The sequence below is a fragment of the Folsomia candida genome, unplaced genomic scaffold, assembly GCF_002217175.1.
Source record: "Folsomia candida strain VU population unplaced genomic scaffold, ASM221717v1 Fcan01_Sc009, whole genome shotgun sequence".
Taxonomy (NCBI): Eukaryota; Metazoa; Arthropoda; class Collembola; order Entomobryomorpha; family Isotomidae; genus Folsomia; species Folsomia candida.
In genome coordinates, this window is record NW_019091201.1 from 497,752 (window position 1) to 514,397 (window position 16,646).

General features: G+C 38.4%; 3 protein-coding genes across 3 annotated transcripts; 1 reads left to right on the top strand and 2 right to left on the bottom strand.

The window, feature by feature from the left end:
• Positions 1–1,312: 1,312 nt before the first annotated feature.
• Positions 1,313–7,696, bottom strand: LOC110854061 (neuropeptide SIFamide receptor). The gene is made up of 3 exons (XM_035855149.1): positions 7,000–7,696; positions 4,416–4,515; positions 1,313–2,936 (listed from the first exon to the last, which is right to left on the bottom strand). Exons 1-3 carry the CDS (start codon positions 7,418–7,420, stop codon positions 2,213–2,215), a joined length of 1,245 nt encoding a protein of 414 aa, XP_035711042.1. The 5' UTR covers positions 7,421–7,696; the 3' UTR covers positions 1,313–2,212.
• Positions 7,697–9,941: 2,245 nt separating this feature from the next.
• LOC110854301 (decaprenyl-diphosphate synthase subunit 2) lies at positions 9,942–12,601 on the top strand. Its single transcript, XM_022102732.2, has 5 exons — positions 9,942–10,557; positions 10,638–10,835; positions 10,909–11,449; positions 11,517–11,645; positions 12,045–12,601. Exons 1-5 carry the CDS (start codon positions 10,271–10,273, stop codon positions 12,195–12,197), a joined length of 1,308 nt encoding a protein of 435 aa, XP_021958424.1. The 5' UTR covers positions 9,942–10,270; the 3' UTR covers positions 12,198–12,601.
• On the bottom strand, positions 12,563–16,140 carry LOC118436561 (ATP-dependent RNA helicase ddx46-like). The gene is made up of 3 exons (XM_035854948.1): positions 15,204–16,140; positions 12,976–15,142; positions 12,563–12,902 (listed from the first exon to the last, which is right to left on the bottom strand). The coding sequence occupies exons 2-3, from the start codon at positions 14,956–14,958 to the stop codon at positions 12,744–12,746; spliced, it is 2,142 nt and encodes a 713-aa protein (XP_035710841.1). The 5' UTR covers positions 14,959–15,142; positions 15,204–16,140; the 3' UTR covers positions 12,563–12,743.
• Between the last annotated feature and the right edge of the window lie 506 nt (positions 16,141–16,646).

The window sequence follows — 16,646 nt, forward strand, 5'->3', positions numbered from 1 at the left end:
CGCAGTTCCAAATGCTGCAAATGCGATTCATTCCCTATTCATTTGGCCTTTAATAAATAAACGATACAATACATTCTGAATTGCAGACTGGAGTGTATATTGCGCCATCCTTATAATCCGTTATTAAACTAGCGAGCAGGATTAAATACGGTCTGCAAATCAAGTATACATAAGTCGCGAATAAGTACATAACAAATAAATGCTCAACAAATGAACATGATTAATGGTATTGTTACGTTGGATTAACGTGGCAAATATGGGTTTATAGCCATAACTGGGCACACTTATGTACATATAAATATGTGTATGTAATATTCTATTGCTCAATTCAATAGTCCATCTTGCAGATAAAGGATCAAATTACAAACCAAGTTTTTGTTCACCTGTCGGGTTTCCTACTGAAGCATCTGATATGGTATCCGAAAATCGTATCAATATTTCCATTGTCTCGTAAATTTAAAGGCTTCATCGACTCCATCATCCCGGATTTGACATAATAGCGTCGATGTAAGAAGATGAGAAAATTGAGATTGATCATGATATAACAGACCAAAGTATATATGTTATTGCTCGTGGTTTTGGTACACATTTTTTTCTCGGAAAAGAACAAAATGAGTTTTCTTTTCATTCTTTTGCCAAGTTTTTATGTAACCACTTGGGCCTCAGAGTGACTTGTTGACCTCGTATCCTTGTAGGAGAATTGAATGATACGAAAATTGAAAAGTGTAAAGTGGGCTGCCTGCTGTTATGCAATATGCACACAGGTTTATTAAGTATCATCAGCTGCTTATTGTGATCGTTTTGTCCGTCCGTCTGTCCGTGGGCAGGATACCTCCAGAACGCCTCAACGCCATTGTGCTTCTAATTTTTATTTCTCGGGCGAGTTTGGTATTGGGGTCAATCGGACCACCCCCACAACGCCAAGGGTGTGGTCCAAACTTAAGTTTAACCTTAATTTTCATATGGGGTGTCATGTTAAAGGAAATTTCACCACGAATTCAACGCCGTCAATATTTTTGACCTCGTGACCGCGAGGACGAGGTCATACGGCAAAAAATACATAATTTTCATCTATGGCGTCATTTTGAAAGAAATTAAATTTTCTGACGCTACTTTTTTATATTCGTTTGTGAGGGTTTATTTTACATGAAGTCCTGTGTAGGCATATATGTACGTACATATGTAGGTACACTGGACAAAGTTAGAGTCAACTATGCAGTTTAAGGATGCAGCATTACAAAGATGCACATACCAAGACGCTAATTAATTTTAATCACAAGTTTTATTCAAAAACGAATTTCACATATGTATTTATCTTAATTAATACGATAAATTGTCAAAAACTTTTAACCATAAAAAAATATATTCCAGACATTCATTCTTAAACTCTCATCACTAAACTAACACACATATATTTTCTTTAATTCGAGACAAAATATTTGCTTATGTGCTTAAGCACTCGAACTTTCAAGCCAACATGAGAAACAACTTCATTAAAAATTCTCCAACAGCCAAAATTAACGCTGCACTTTCAAAACGTTATACAACTTTGCAGACATAGACATTTTTTACCCTTTATTATTTACTTTGTTAATATTTTGTACAGAAGAACATTCACTATTATTAGGGGACATTGCAAAATTGCAATTATAGCTACATCGCAAAGAAAAGACCCTTCGCACAAACAAACTTTGCCTTAAGTCTAATTGGTTGTTTGCAAAGTTTAGATTGAACTTGAAATAAGGAGGAGGAGAACCTTTTCCACCAAGCGAATACATATACGATTACGTAAATCCCTTGAAAATTGCATGTTACAGATATATCCAAGATTTAGACCCTCGTTAGCACACATTTTCTGAAAATAAATACCCGTCGGCGTCCTTATTTCTGAAACTAGCCAACAGTCAAAGGATATTTTCTAGACCGGAAGAAAGAACAAATAAACTTGTGGGTGGGTGGTGGTCATTTTAGTTGAGAATGAAATGGACGACTTTCTCTCTCTCTGTTACATAACAACCTGTAGTCTGGTACATGAGATGAATGAATGGTCGCTTTTGCTTTTACCCTCATTTCCTTTAATGTTTATCTAACCTGGCCTGATAAAGTTTGTGCAATGTATGTATTTGCGGTCTATAAATTTCGCCTTGAACGGTACTTACCACCGGAAATTTTGCCGGAAGTCGTTGAAAAGTATAGAAATAAATATGGGCTCTCAGACTTCAGTCACATTAAACATGGACGACGTGTTTGTATGGCCCTTGTACATATGCAGCCTTTTCAACATAATGTTGACATTGGGCTTTTGGTAATGTGGGGTCGGATCTCGGCGGAGCGTTCGACCACAAAACAGATTGTTGAAAGCTCGACGAAATTTGACGTTTAAAAACGCGTAGATCCACGGATTCCACATTGAATTACTTCCGGCCAGCCATTGAGCCAGCGGTGTGCCAATTGAGACGACTTCAAGCTCTAGAGTTGTCAATTTTCCGCCAAATTTTATCCTGGAGAAAATTATGTAGAGGGGCAGCCAGCTGAGAGCGAACATTAAGACTACGACGAGTAACATTTTGAGAACACCGGCCTTCGATTTCTTGTGGATAAGTTCGACCGATGAGTTTCTAACGTCACATGGCAAAGGTCTTCGCCACACTCGGAGCCAAATAACAAAATAACAGAGCGAGATGACGCCCAGAGGGAAAAGGTAGCAGAGAATCAGGTTTCCGAAGAAAAAGTAGTAATTCTCCCAGTTGAATCCCTCAGGCCAAGTTTCAACGCAAAATTGAAGGTCGGGGTATTGGCTGTCTGCGGCGGAAATGTCAAAGAAAATTGCCCACGGGACGCAAACCAGGGACGACCATATCCATATCAAGATTATGCAATTGCGCGCTGTGGACTTGGTCAATTGAGCGTGAAGTGGCCATTGAATTGCGAAACATCTGAAAAGGGGCAAAAATAGAGTCATGTCGTTAATTAATATTTCTGTATATTTATAACTTAAGAAACATTGATAAGTAATTCTGAGGAGTGCATAAGTAAAATAGAGATAAAGCAAGAATAATATTTGACATTTTTGGCTACTTTCACTTTATGTTTGCTTGCGAATTTCCTTTGAAAATAAGTACTTTTGATAATACTAATACAACTTTCTCGCAACTTTATTACTGCAATGTTCAATTTGTAATTGTTTCCCTTGAGGATTACAATTGGATACATTATGCACACGCAATGGCGGACATTTCTAGGAAAACTTGCTTTCACTAAAATGCTCCAAAATGTGTGTCTGTGAGCGGCATAGCAAACGAAGCTAAAAATAATGTTTAATTTAAGAAAAGGCTATAAAGCAATTTAAGACAGGCTTCACGTGCTAGTTGAAAGCTCTGGAATAGAGAAACGCAATGAAATCGAATAAAAACAAATCAATTACTTAATTGATAATTGTGCGCATTTTGGGTTTCTTTGTTTTCCTGTTCTATCTATATGTCTACACATATTGTTTTGCTTATCTGAAAGTCCAACTCCTTTACAAAGAACAATGTAGAAAATCTGGACTGGACACTTCCTTAATTGTTCTAAAAAAAGTTGTTGGAGAGGAAGGCAGCTCTTAAACTATCCAACGAAAATCCAAAATACTGAGAACAGATCCCAAGTAGGGTTGAAACAGTAAATAAAATTGGCACGGTTTGTAAATTGCATTCTCATCCTTCCTGGTAATGTAAATTGCTAAATTCCGCACGTCATACATACTTTCGCTTATGCCCTCGCAATCTAGAAACCTTATGCAATTTGTTTTTAAACGTGATAAAAAGTTTGTGCAAATCTAATGCAGAATATGCAATCCTCTTTCAAACTTGGTGAAAGCAGCAAGCAACAAAATGAGATTAAGTAATTTGGAAGGGCAAAAGTTTAGACAAAAGTACTAAAAGAGGTGAGCGAGCGGTGTACAAATGACGACGATGAGGATTCAGATTTTAAAGTATATTACGTAAAACGCCATAATTACCATTCATACACATATTTAGTCTGGCCTCATTCTAAAATCGCCGCAAATGTACCAGGTGCAAAAGTTTTAGTCCAGTTTCAAATACTCGCCACAAATTGATCTGACAAAAAAAGGTACAATGCAATACACTCTTTGACGAAAGATGAAAGCAACTCGCTCGAGTGGTCATGGTCAACACTGGTCAAAAAACTAACATCAACAGAGACACAAGCACGATTAAAACGTTGACGCATGAAGGCCAACTGTACGAAAACAAACAAACGCAATTCACTCTGAAACTGTTCTACATCATCAAAGAAAATAATAATAGATACGGCAAACAGTTGTCATTTTCACAAACAACTGAAACAACGCAAGATGAAATGTAAGTCGGAGTGAGTAATGTTTAAAAACGTGTCATATTTTGCTTTGCTACCTTTCCGCTGAGATGGCGACGAGGGAGTAAATGGAAGCACACACAGAAACCCCTTGGATATATGGGACTGTTTTACACAAGAACCATCCAAGGACCCAAGCTAGAAAAAAACAAGGCACAACAACAAATTAATTATCATGATTATTATTGTTCACTTTCTTCAACCAAACAACTCGGTTGGGTGGAATTAAATGTTTGATTGACATAGAAAATAGCAACTGCAAATCTGCAAGACAGAGATTTTAAGAACTTTGCTGTCTAGAACTTTCTAGATGAGGACTTACCATGCAAAAACAACGTTATCCCGATGCTTTCTCCTAGCTTTGTGCATATATATAGTTACTTTTCTGTATATGTACATGCAGTTCTCAACGCCCTTGGTAAGAAGAAGATGATTACTGACGCAAATTAATGAGCAAGACACTAATGTTTGAATATTTGGTGAAATGCTAAGTGGACTAAAAATAATTCCACCACGATATTTACTGCATAAGTACTTACACCCTCGTATTCGTAAGCTGGTAAACTTGGTGGGAGGAAATTAAGTAGAAGGGAGGATTTTTGGCATAAGTGCACAAACTTATTGGGAGGAGGGTAACTATTGGAACGTGAATTTATATTTTGTGACTGACTACAAATTACGCAGTCAAGCAATCCAGCTTTACAACATGTCTATAGAAATTAGTAATTTACATATCCGAGCATCCAACCGGAAACTTCGTAATTCTATACAGTCAAATTTCTCCTTACACACATTCACCACGAAATGTTATACAACATGACATGATCAGCTAGCATGGACTCTGGTTCAAATGAATTTGAACCTCTTGATGGAATTTGAACCAAGACAAATATTGAATGAAGCAAAGTAGGTAAAATACAAGACCGATTGTTTGAATAGGATGAATGAAACTCGTAGAAATTTGAGACTTTGGCTACCAAATTGATTGATTTTCACATTCTTCGCTTTGCTCGTGTAGATAAGTTTGGTCAGTGGTAAAAGTTTACTTTTTAACGAGACTAAACTTTTTGAACTGGTTAGTACATCAAGGTCAATGCTGCTTCAAAAGCTGGATTACCAATGTCTACAAGTCCACAGAGAGAAAAAAAAGACGCTTTTAACTAATCAGACCTCGTGTTCCGCAAGGGACGTTTTTTTTCGGGCGTGAAAGTGAAAAGCGTGCAAATCGTGTTACTGGGACGCTTTTACGATACAATGCCTTCAATGTTCAGTTCGACAATGTTCAGCTTTCGGAGATATGCCACCTACAGAAGTGCTCTTCATTCATTCGCCTGAGGTTTTCCATAGCCAAGAGAAATGTGAACCACGGGCGAACCGGATTTAGCCATAGCTTAATCTCGTACGAATGAACAAGGACGAATGGGCTGAGGTGAAAATATACACGTTTTGAGGGGTTTAGTCGCTTTGGGAAATAATCTGTCAATATGTACATACTTATGTTGGAGAAAGCGTAGCTGCAATTTTACTTATTTTATATATTTATTGCATAATATCCCATAAATAAATCGAATGTCCGCATCTTATCCTTGCTAAAAATATCAACAGGAAAGTCAAATTTATATCTTTTTACTATGCTTCAATGAACAGGCATAAAAATCTATTTTGTTTCTATACTAAAAATTGACCTCGACTTGTACGAACTTCTCAGCCTGATCAATTGATATTGATTTAATGTAATGTTTTCTCCTCAGTGTTTTAAATTCGTATTTATTTTTAATGATTTACACAACCGCGACTTTCTCAAAGCATCAGAACCCACAATCCCATTTATTTGAGAATATTTAGTGGTCTCATGCAACAAAGTAAATACCAAATGCTACCAATGCATTTTACGTATTACATACTTCCAGTTACATCGTTTGAAAAAAAAAGATTTGAAAGGGTTTTTTGACATTGTCCCCAAAATGGACATTACATAAAGTTTTTTTAGATTCTTCGAAGATCTCCACAACTCAATTGTGATGCAATACTATGCCCTTGTCCACCATCACACGTATCTGCAATGAGTCGACAACAGCAATAAAACACCCACCCACCAACTCTTTTATAACGTACCATTTTTTAAATTAGTTTCTGAAACGTGAAAAATTGTCCCTTTGTTACTTACATTTAACATTACCTGAGGGTGGTATTTGTACGAGTTGAAATTAAGTTTCAACAGACATGAGCAGTTGGTCAAAAGACATTTCTCTCTTTATTATTGTTTTCTGTACCACAAAGCAAGTTGACTTGACTGTCTTTCCATTCTGACCCGGAGAGACGATTTGCAAACTTTCTTTGCAATTCACTTTCAAGTACCTTGGAGGTTTCCGTAGTTCAATGTTTGACCTTTGAGCCTAGTAGCTTAAGTATATTCCAGAGTGCAGGTGGTCAATGTAGACACGTAGACAATGCGTGGACAATGAAACCTTATATTTATTTACAAGATAGGTAAGTATGTGACCAATTCCAAAATCACGAAAATCCCTCCCAATGCATTTTGTCAATCTGTTGTTGAGGTATTACCTACTCGTAACGGAAATTGCACACATGCACCACGAAAAAAGGATTTTGTCGACTTACGAACAAATATATTGGAGACGAGATTGGGCAGGATGCAAAATATCAAGACGAGCAGGTCCGCCAATGCGAGATTACAGATGAACAGATTGGTCACAGTTGACATCCTGGGGGTCCGAGCGACGACGATGAGGACAGAAAAATTTCCCAACAATCCGAAACAGAGGACGAATAGATATCCCGCAATCAGGACGCACATAACCCAGGCTGAATGTCGGTACAGGAGATCCTCATCCTCACCATCACCTCCACGACCAGACAATTCTACAGACTCCATCTCCACAGAGTCGTCCACCATGGGATGAACCACACCAAAGTTTTGACCAACCGGCACTGAAGATATCACGGTTTGATGATGGTCATAAACTGTCTTTAAATGGAGAGTATTCTCGTGCAGGAGGAACCAAGAGTCCATAAATTCCATTGTTTTCTTTCAGAACAACTTTTGTATCACTTTGCCTCAGAATTCTACAGGTGATGTTGATGACGCAATAGATTGTTAAACAAGAGAAATTAACCGTCACTACATTAACTAATCGAGTTGATAACTGCTGATTTTAACAGACTAATTTTAAACTAGTGCCTCTTGCAATTGCTGCGATAAGATAATAGTGTCGAGATTAAGGTCCGTGTATCACTTTACCTCGCGAGATTGGGTCGTGTGCGTGCATACTTTGGCTGCTGCTGCTGATGGCGTTGTGCTTTCTCCTCGTCTAGCAGAAAGCTACTGGAAAGAAAGCTGTTTTGGAAGTTGGGCATCTCTCGGGTTTCTGCACTTTCTCTCAATGTCTTCATTCTGGTGAACGTTCTCTTCTCGTCGTGTGTTTGTATTACTTATCTCTTGGCCAAAATTCAAGTTGAAGGTTGAAGAAGAATGGCGACAAATAATGGACGCGACGCAGGGTGGTCATTTCTAATTCATAGAATGCACATATGGTTGGTGACTACATGCTGAGTGTCTTGTTTTGTTTTGCTTGCACGACATTGTGTGCATTACAACGTTTGCCTTCGCATATGTAGAGTGTTATCTATTGTGTAATTAGTCAGTCTCTTTCAACGTGGATAAAAGTCTTGGTAATTATGATTTTCGTTCGACAAATATGTTGTTGTGAAAGATTATGATGAAAACAGGGGAAAGTGAATGGTTAGTTTCTCAGTATCGCTTCAAAAACATGGTTTGCCACAAATCAAAAGTTTTCCTTTGTGTCAACAAAGCTTATTATGCATGATTGTGTGGTACGTATTTTTGGCAAGGAAGCTTGAAATTCTGGCTGAATAATTTGTAATTGATTGAATCTTTGTTTTCCAAGTGAAATTCCAAAGTGGTAAAATGTCCTTCACTTTTAGGGGTAAATCTTCCTGATTTAGAATTTTGTAGAAATCAGGAATTAGTGGGGATTAAAACTCTGAGGGAAGATGATTTATTATCATGTACGAGAAAATAAGGAGATAGAGAGAGAAAGTTGCAGTCAAATTGCACTGATAAAGTTCCAGCACTGAAGATAACCTCACAACCACCTTACATAAAGTACATCTCAAAGAAATATTCACTTAATTAATTTGAGAGACGGTTTAGCAGAACAGTTCCCAATTAAGAGTTACGAAACAGCCAAATTGGCATGTGCTAGCTTATAGAACATTTTAATTACAGGGCTTGGCTGGCGATAATTTGCATACAAAATCAAACTTTGTCTTGAAAGTTCTTGGTATTTCATCCGTATTATGCTACGCACACGAGCGTAAAATAAAATGTGATGAGATTCACTAGGAGAAAAGTAAACATCTTTTGTAAATTAAATATTTTAGATCAAAGGATGATGAAATCAAAGCTTTTTCTTAAATAGTCTAGCCTGCTAAATGCTTTTACTGTCTAAAAGGTATGATGACAAACGAGAAGATGGAACTTTCTCCACATTTCATTATAGTGTTTTAATGCTGTCATCATTTCAACGTCCTTCAAGGTTTGTAAGCTAGTGCACGTCTAGAAGATGAAGGTAATATTTAAGATACCAAAGCAGCGGATGATGATAAAAATCAATAATTTTGATTCTAAGAATGTTTTACAAACGGAAAAAACAAGAATCACGTTTTGTCTTCCTATTAGTGCAAAGTAGATACTGCAACTTCATTATAGTTAGGTATTCATGTATGCACATTGTTAGTAACGAATTCTGTGTCAACTCAAAGACAAGGACGTATCTAACTAACTGAATAAACAATAAGAAAATAAGAAATTAATAAGATAGTACGTTCTGATTTCGAGGAATCAAAGTAAAAATCTACCTACTACTTATTCGTTATGCGCTGCTGCTTGCTTATGCACCGTGGGAAGACCATTATCTAAACTTCAATAATAAATTATAGTACGTACAGCCCACTTATGTATTTACTTCATGAATGCATCCTCCTTCATAAATTGACTATAATGATGTTGTCTGCATGAAATTTTATACAATCCAATCACTCCCACACCACAAGTGGGCTGCCTGGTTGAAGTGAACGACAAAGAGAAAGTCAGAGTCAGCTTTCTTTTAAATAAGTAATGAACCCGTCTGTGTCAACACGATTTGCAGTAACCAAAGTTCGCTTTGAGAAGTATCTAGCAAGAGTTGGTCATTTGTGGGAAAAATCAACCAAAGTTCGAAATTCAGAAAATACCCACTATTTATTGGCTTCATTAAATTTGAATTAACTTTCTTTCTGTGGAGAAATCCGGCCGCCCATCATCACTTATTTAGTTATTATCCCACAGAATCCGTACCGGGCGTGGGAAAAAGTGGACAAATTATTGGTTTTATCTGGCATAAGATACAGATAAGCACAATGACAGGGTTATCTGGATTTAAACTAAATCTTGTTGAAAAGAAAAAGAGAAAGCAGTGGAGTGAATGAAATCGGAGCAGAAAGTTGCACCATATAATTTGCACGTCACACTAAATCCTGCCCCTTTCTCTGAGAGGGCACACTTCAAATTACATGTGAATATTTTTTTGTGAAATTCCAATCCAATCTTTTTGTAACCTGCCCAAATTTGAAATTTAGCAATTAAATCGGGTGGGTCGCAGGAGTGATGTGACGATGTTAAGGTCAAGCATGGTGACCTTATCATTATTACGTTTATTACGCTCCTTCCAGTACAATTTAACACCGAGGACTGGAAGACAATCAGAAATAAATTTGTGACGATTAAAAATAATTTGTGAATTTATGACAATTCGAAAGAATTTGTGAAAATACCTGTCGTGAATTTGTTGCCAATTAATTAACCTTCGCAATGAACAAGTTGCTGTTTTCTCAGCGACAAAAAATAAAACGGGTCGTGGATGTGGCAGAGGACCTTTTGGGGTACCGGCTAAATCGACTGAACAATTCTCTTCTTTGGACCAGCCTTAATCGGCCTGGAATGACCGTCGCAGTCTCCTCCCACAGTCCGGCCATACAAGAAAGTCAGCCTGTAAATAGTGAAAATATCTCTGCTATTCGGGACGATGAGGCGAAAGTCATTTTGAGGTGGATTGATAAGCTTAAAGGCTCGGAACACCCGTTATTAAAGTACACAAAGTAAGTATTATCAATTGTAAATAGTACAAGTAATAGATTACTGCTAAAACTATGCTAACGGCTTTGTAATTATATTACAGACAATTTGACACTGGGACTAGTCTCGATAGACAAGAATTTTCCTCTTCCGCATACCAGATAAGATCCATGATTGTCCTCTTAGTCGCCAATATGTTCGGGGTCCCAGTCACTAATCAAAGTAGTGCTAACATATTAGTCCAACCTTCAGAAAATATATGTTCCTCAACTGATAGTGCAATTGATAGTGTTGAATCAAAGTAAGTGATACATAGTTTTGCCATTTGTGTTCATTTGGGAAAACATGTATTTACTTATTGTTTTATATTGCAGGCAAAAGGCACTTGCCGAAATTGCTGAAACTATTTATACCGCCCATATGCTGCACCGAACCGTAGTAGAAATTCCAAAAGAGGAATTACCAACGTTAGGAACAGTTAATAGTACGTGTGCATCCGATGATGGGCCTGCACTCGAAGAAATGGGGATTTCTATGCATCAGGGAAATAAAGTCGCCACATTGATGGGGGACCTACTACTCGCTCGGTGCAGTAAAGCTTTATACTCCTTGAAGAATTCACGCGTGACGGAAATGATGAGCGACTCGATAGCAGATTTTTCCGAAAGTGAAGCAATAGCACTGTCAGCTCGAGTACTTATTTCAAACCATAGAACTGTTGGTTATAATGCTTTACCTACTTCAAAAGATTTAAAGTTAATTTTAAGCTTTGACAAGTGGTTAAGACGTAGTTCACTTGGGATCGGATCCTTATTGGAAAACGCGTGCTATAGTTCTTTAATATTCTCTGGCCAAGAGAATGAAGTAAGATTACTCGCTGGGAAAATAGGACACAAAATTGGGCTTGCCCTTCAGGTGAGATGTTATGACGATTGACTGTGTTCGTCGGCTTAACTTTAATTAAGTATTTTTAACTTTCTAGGCACATAAGGACTATGTGACGTTTGAGAATGAACTTGATTCATCACCTCAAATTGATTTGTGTTCACTTCCTGTAATATTTCAACTAGAAAACAATTCTAATCTGATCTCGTCGGGTGATGTCAAACAGGTATGCTTACGTAATACATTAATGCGAGGGTGGTGCAGTAAATATTTAGAAAAGCATGTTAAGCTAAAAAAATCACAGCTTCCAAAATGTGTTCAACTTGAATTATCACAATCAAAATTCGATTGAAAGCAATCATCTAGTTAAATTTGTAATTTGACGTCGTTGACGGTAGTAGTAATGGCTTAGATAGGATGTAAGCTCACGAAAATAGGCTAGTGTACTATGCTAAATTCATTTTTGTGCATTCCCTAGTACTAGTAAATGAGGATAATAAAGGCTATTAATAATATTAATTAAGCATTGTTTTTCTAAATATTTACTGAACCACCGTCTTATGTATGTACAAATACCCATGATGTAATATCTTATAATCACCTATTACTCTTTCTTATTTTCTAGATCCACGAAGAGGTCAGAAATAGTTCATATGCCAAAGCGAAGACGAGACAGGCGCTCTTAGTATTAACGGATGACGCGATTCGGCATGTATCCAAATTTTCGGGGTCATCATCTAAACTTCTGCAAGATTTTTTAGCAACCTTGTCTTCTTGAGCTTTAGATGTAATAATTATCAAATCGTGGGTATTATTTTAAGCAATAATAACAACATGGACGTTAATTGAGATCAATTTTAAAAGCTATCCAAAGATAAATTTTAAGTTTAAAGAAAATCTATTCTTAGTCAGACAGAAGACCGGAACATGCATAAGTTGCATGAAGGCCTTCGCTATATTGTTTTCGTTAATTGATATTAAGTTGATCCATCTGCAGGAAGAGGTGAACCGGTCAATGAGTAAAATATAAATTGTTATTTTGAACGTAGTCCATATCTAGCCTAGATTATATCGTGACTGATAATCTAATTTTACTTGAACCGGTACTATTATACATCGTGATTCGTGATACAGACAGAAATATAAACGCCAGCAAGTTGTGCAACTTGTGAAACAATTTAATTCATATCCAGTTATTGTACAAATTATTTAAAAATTTTATCAACGGCTTACCATTTCACTGTACGTATTGTTATATGTATCCGCATAAAAATTTGGAAGTGTATGTAGGTTTAATAGGATAAATTATTCATGCAGTTCGTACTCACTTCCACGTTCCTAATTTGGTAAAAAAGCTGGGATCATAATGGGAGATTTCCTTGTCGGTAGGTTTTCCTTTCTGATTTGGTCGTCTCTGGCTTGGAGGTCTTTTCACAGGAGGCATTTGTGGTGAATAGCTTGGCGAACTGTGGTAGCTGCCAATCTAACAGAAAGTGTTGTTGGTTTGTGTAAGTTATGTATGCAGATTATGTAATGAATATTTTAGGATTTAATACCCCTTGTTGAGATGGTCCATCCCCCGGCATACCGTAGTAAGGTAGATTTATGGGCTGTGAACTACTGTGCGGATTACTGTAGCTAAAAATACATCGAGTATCTGGTCTGCAATTGGAAAATTGTTCTTGTCCCATCACCGACGGAATACTATATGTTCCTTGAACTTGGTAATTCTGGTATTGAGATGGAGCCTGAATCTGTGGATGACTTGATGTCCCACGATTAATAGTTGGCCTTGCCGAGGCTGACACACTTTGAGGTTGATACTGCGGAAATTGGTGATTGAAAACGTGCTCCCTTCCAGGACCAATGGAAGGTTCACTTCTTGGGGAATGATGCATGTACTCTGACTTATTTGGTATTGGTAGTCCAGCCAATAAAATTGTTCCGGTTCCTGTATTTATGGAAGAAGGATAACCACCACTGTTGGGAGCCGGTGCTTCCGTTGGAAAAAATTCATGACGATAACCCCCCTCGTGACCTCCAATAATATTTGCTGTTGAGGCAAACTGTTGGGGTTGGACTTGACAGTTTGGGAACATTGGGGTCGAAAATGACTGGACAACTCTTTCAGTACCAAGTTTGTGACTATTTTTCTTGAGAAAATCTACCATCACTCTTTCGTTATCTTTAATTTCTGCCCTTTCTCGCGGAGACAGATCATGACTTGACTGTGGTGGATTGTGTATCTGAAAGTTTCTCGGAGGTGGTGGAACCTTTGGCGAATCATCCACGTAGATCAGACTCTGTGAGGCTACCTTTTTTTCTAACTGCTCAAACTCTTCTGTATCATCATCGGACACGTTTGGACTGTATTCGTCACTGGAAACCACCTCTTGTTTCTTCTGCTTTTGATAAGATGTCGAATTCTTCTTGATTTGGACGCAGACTTCGACCGTACCTGAGCTGTCATCCTTCCTCAAAGTGTTATTGCTATTATAATGATGATGATACGAGTCTGAGGATTGGTTGTGTTGCTTTCGATTATTTTGATTATTAAATGACTTGACCTGATTCTTGCCAATGGGCGATCGCACTTTCACCGTAGTTTCAGTATATTTATTATTGCTGTTGTTCGGGTTGGAGGATGTCTTGTGGGTGGCAATGCTTCCACTTTTCTGACTGGACGATGGTACTTTCTTCGCTGTGAGTGATGGCCTAGTTTGATGTTGCACAACTTTCTCCCATTTTTGCTTCTTGGCATCGTCAATGTGTGCTTTTGCCTTTGCACACGCAACCAACTCTGATTCTTGACGCTTTAGTTTCATCTCTTTCTTCGCATCGGAATGCGTTTTAGGGCCCGTTGTAAATGGAACGACATATTCGGGTGCTTGGGCGTGGTGATGATGTTGCACAAGTACTTTCTTTTCTAGTTTCTCTGGTTCGGGTGTCGTGTTGGGAGGAATTTCAGACACAGGAAGAATTATTTTAGGTTTTTGTGTTGTAATTAACTTTTCTGAATTTTGGGAATTTTGAACTTTCTCTGAAGGTGGTGGAGGAAGATTTGGTGATGGAGATTGTTCAACTGGAGGCTTAACTCTGGATTGTCCCAGCATTTTGCTTATCTTAAAGTAGTCGGTTCTAGCCGGAACAACAACTTCTGGTTCAACAGCGACATGACTTTGGCGTTGAGGAATAGCTTGTCCGTCATGAGGCGACATTACATCACCAATTTCGCCACCACTATTTTTAGGATATTCATCTCGAGGAGTGAAAGTGGAGCGCCTACCAGACGACTGGTCACCCTGGTTCATTTGATCACGTGGAGGGAGGTCATTGTGATATGGCAAATTAGTCTCATTCTGATTATTGTTGTGAGTATCTCTTGAAGAGTTGTGCACACTTTCTCTCCTGGACTGATGACAAGTCCGTGGACGAATTTCCGTACATCTGTCCATGCTATGAGATCGGTACGACCTTCCACTCCCAAGATTATGACTTGCTTTCGGACTGACACTTCTACTTCGGGGGGAAGAAGTCATGAAAGGGTGTGACCTAAATCATTAACCCGAATTAACGTCCTAACTGCTCAAAAAAATTAAAGAGCACAGCTCACATGGCCGGGTTGAGTTTGGCACTGTGGATCTTTTCCTTTTCCTGGAATGCTTTCATCAAATTTCTACCAGTGGACCTCATTTGAATGTAGTTTAGCATACGATCCTTATCCTGAGGGTTTAAAAATATGCTCGTATCATCAAATTTATTGTGAATAGTCGTGAATATGTACCCTTAAGGATATCTTCAATCCGGTAATTTCATGCCGAAGTTCCAAGGCATGGTTATTGGCTTTGATAAGTTTCTGCTTTTCTGCAGAAATTTGGTGCTTGTGATTATTTTCCATAATCTCAATGTGGCGCATGTATTGTCGAATCTTCTTCTCGCATCCGGCAACATTTCCTGACAAAATGTCAACCTGCTCCTGAAGATCGTTCCGCTCTTTGAGATTGTCCTTTGTCGCAAGTGTCTTTAGCAGTTGTAAATCACTCTCCATTTTGGTCAGCTTTCTGTCTTTGAACCGCATCTTCTCCTCCAACTCGCGACATTGGTACATTGACTGCAAAATGTGTCATTAGCATGATTTTACTGTATTTACGCGTGCATTGTTTTGTGATTTAGAGAAAACATTAACCTTTTTCAGTTGAATTTGTGTCGCTTTTATTTCATCCTTATGCTGCTGGAGTAGTTTAGGAAGTTCGGCATCACGCCCTTCCCACTTTCTCAGAGCAAGAGATTGTCGATTTTGGCACACTTTTAGACACCGATTTTCCTTGCGAAGGTCCTAATTAATTTTACCTCAAAAATTACACCTTCATTCAATTAATTAACTTTAATTAATTCTTAACTTGTATCTCTCTCACCTCCGACTCTTTAATCAATACAGAAATCCTATTTTTCAGATCATTGATGGTAATCCTCTTTGCAGAAGCGACTCTTTGTGCCACATTTCCACCCACCTTTCCTGGCCCCAGTCGCATCGGAGGATGGTATCCGGAAAGATATGGGGCTGCAACAAGTCTCTTTTCCCTCGTGTAATTCCGATTAGTGATGTTCGTGCTCCCTGGAACCTTCCTGTTTCCGGACAAAGGTCCCGTGCAAATCGTTGTCGTTGTGACACGATAATTATACGGCTTATTTCCTCCCGAGGTTTTTGCTCCTCGTCGACAACTCGAAGTGGAAGTGGAGGCTTGAATAAGTTGTCGGACACGGGGAGACATGCCGATCACGATCTGGGACGATTTTCTGGAAACTATTTGCTGATTGAACATACTATCTTCAGATTTGACATGGGCCAGGACAATGTCCGTGGCTTGTTTCTGCTGCTGCTGCTGTTGAGCTCCTCTCATGGGTATTATTCTGGGGACACCGTTTCCTTGTTGTTCTTGGTTTTTGACCCATTGAGCTCTCGCTTGACCTCGGTTATTGTTATTGTTGGAATTTTTCTGTTGTAAAACATTTGAGAATAACTTGTTGGCAACTGCACGAACATTGATATCGCTGTTAGTCCGATGTTGTAGTCGAGCAGATTCGTTTTTATTTGCGATCTTTCTTGGCTGGATGGTTAGACGAGGGCCGGTTGTGGATTTGAAAACGAGGATGGCATCCTCTTCCTCAGATGGGGCTTCATCCTCCTCTACCTCACGACGACGGGGGGACGGATGGTTGTCTTGTT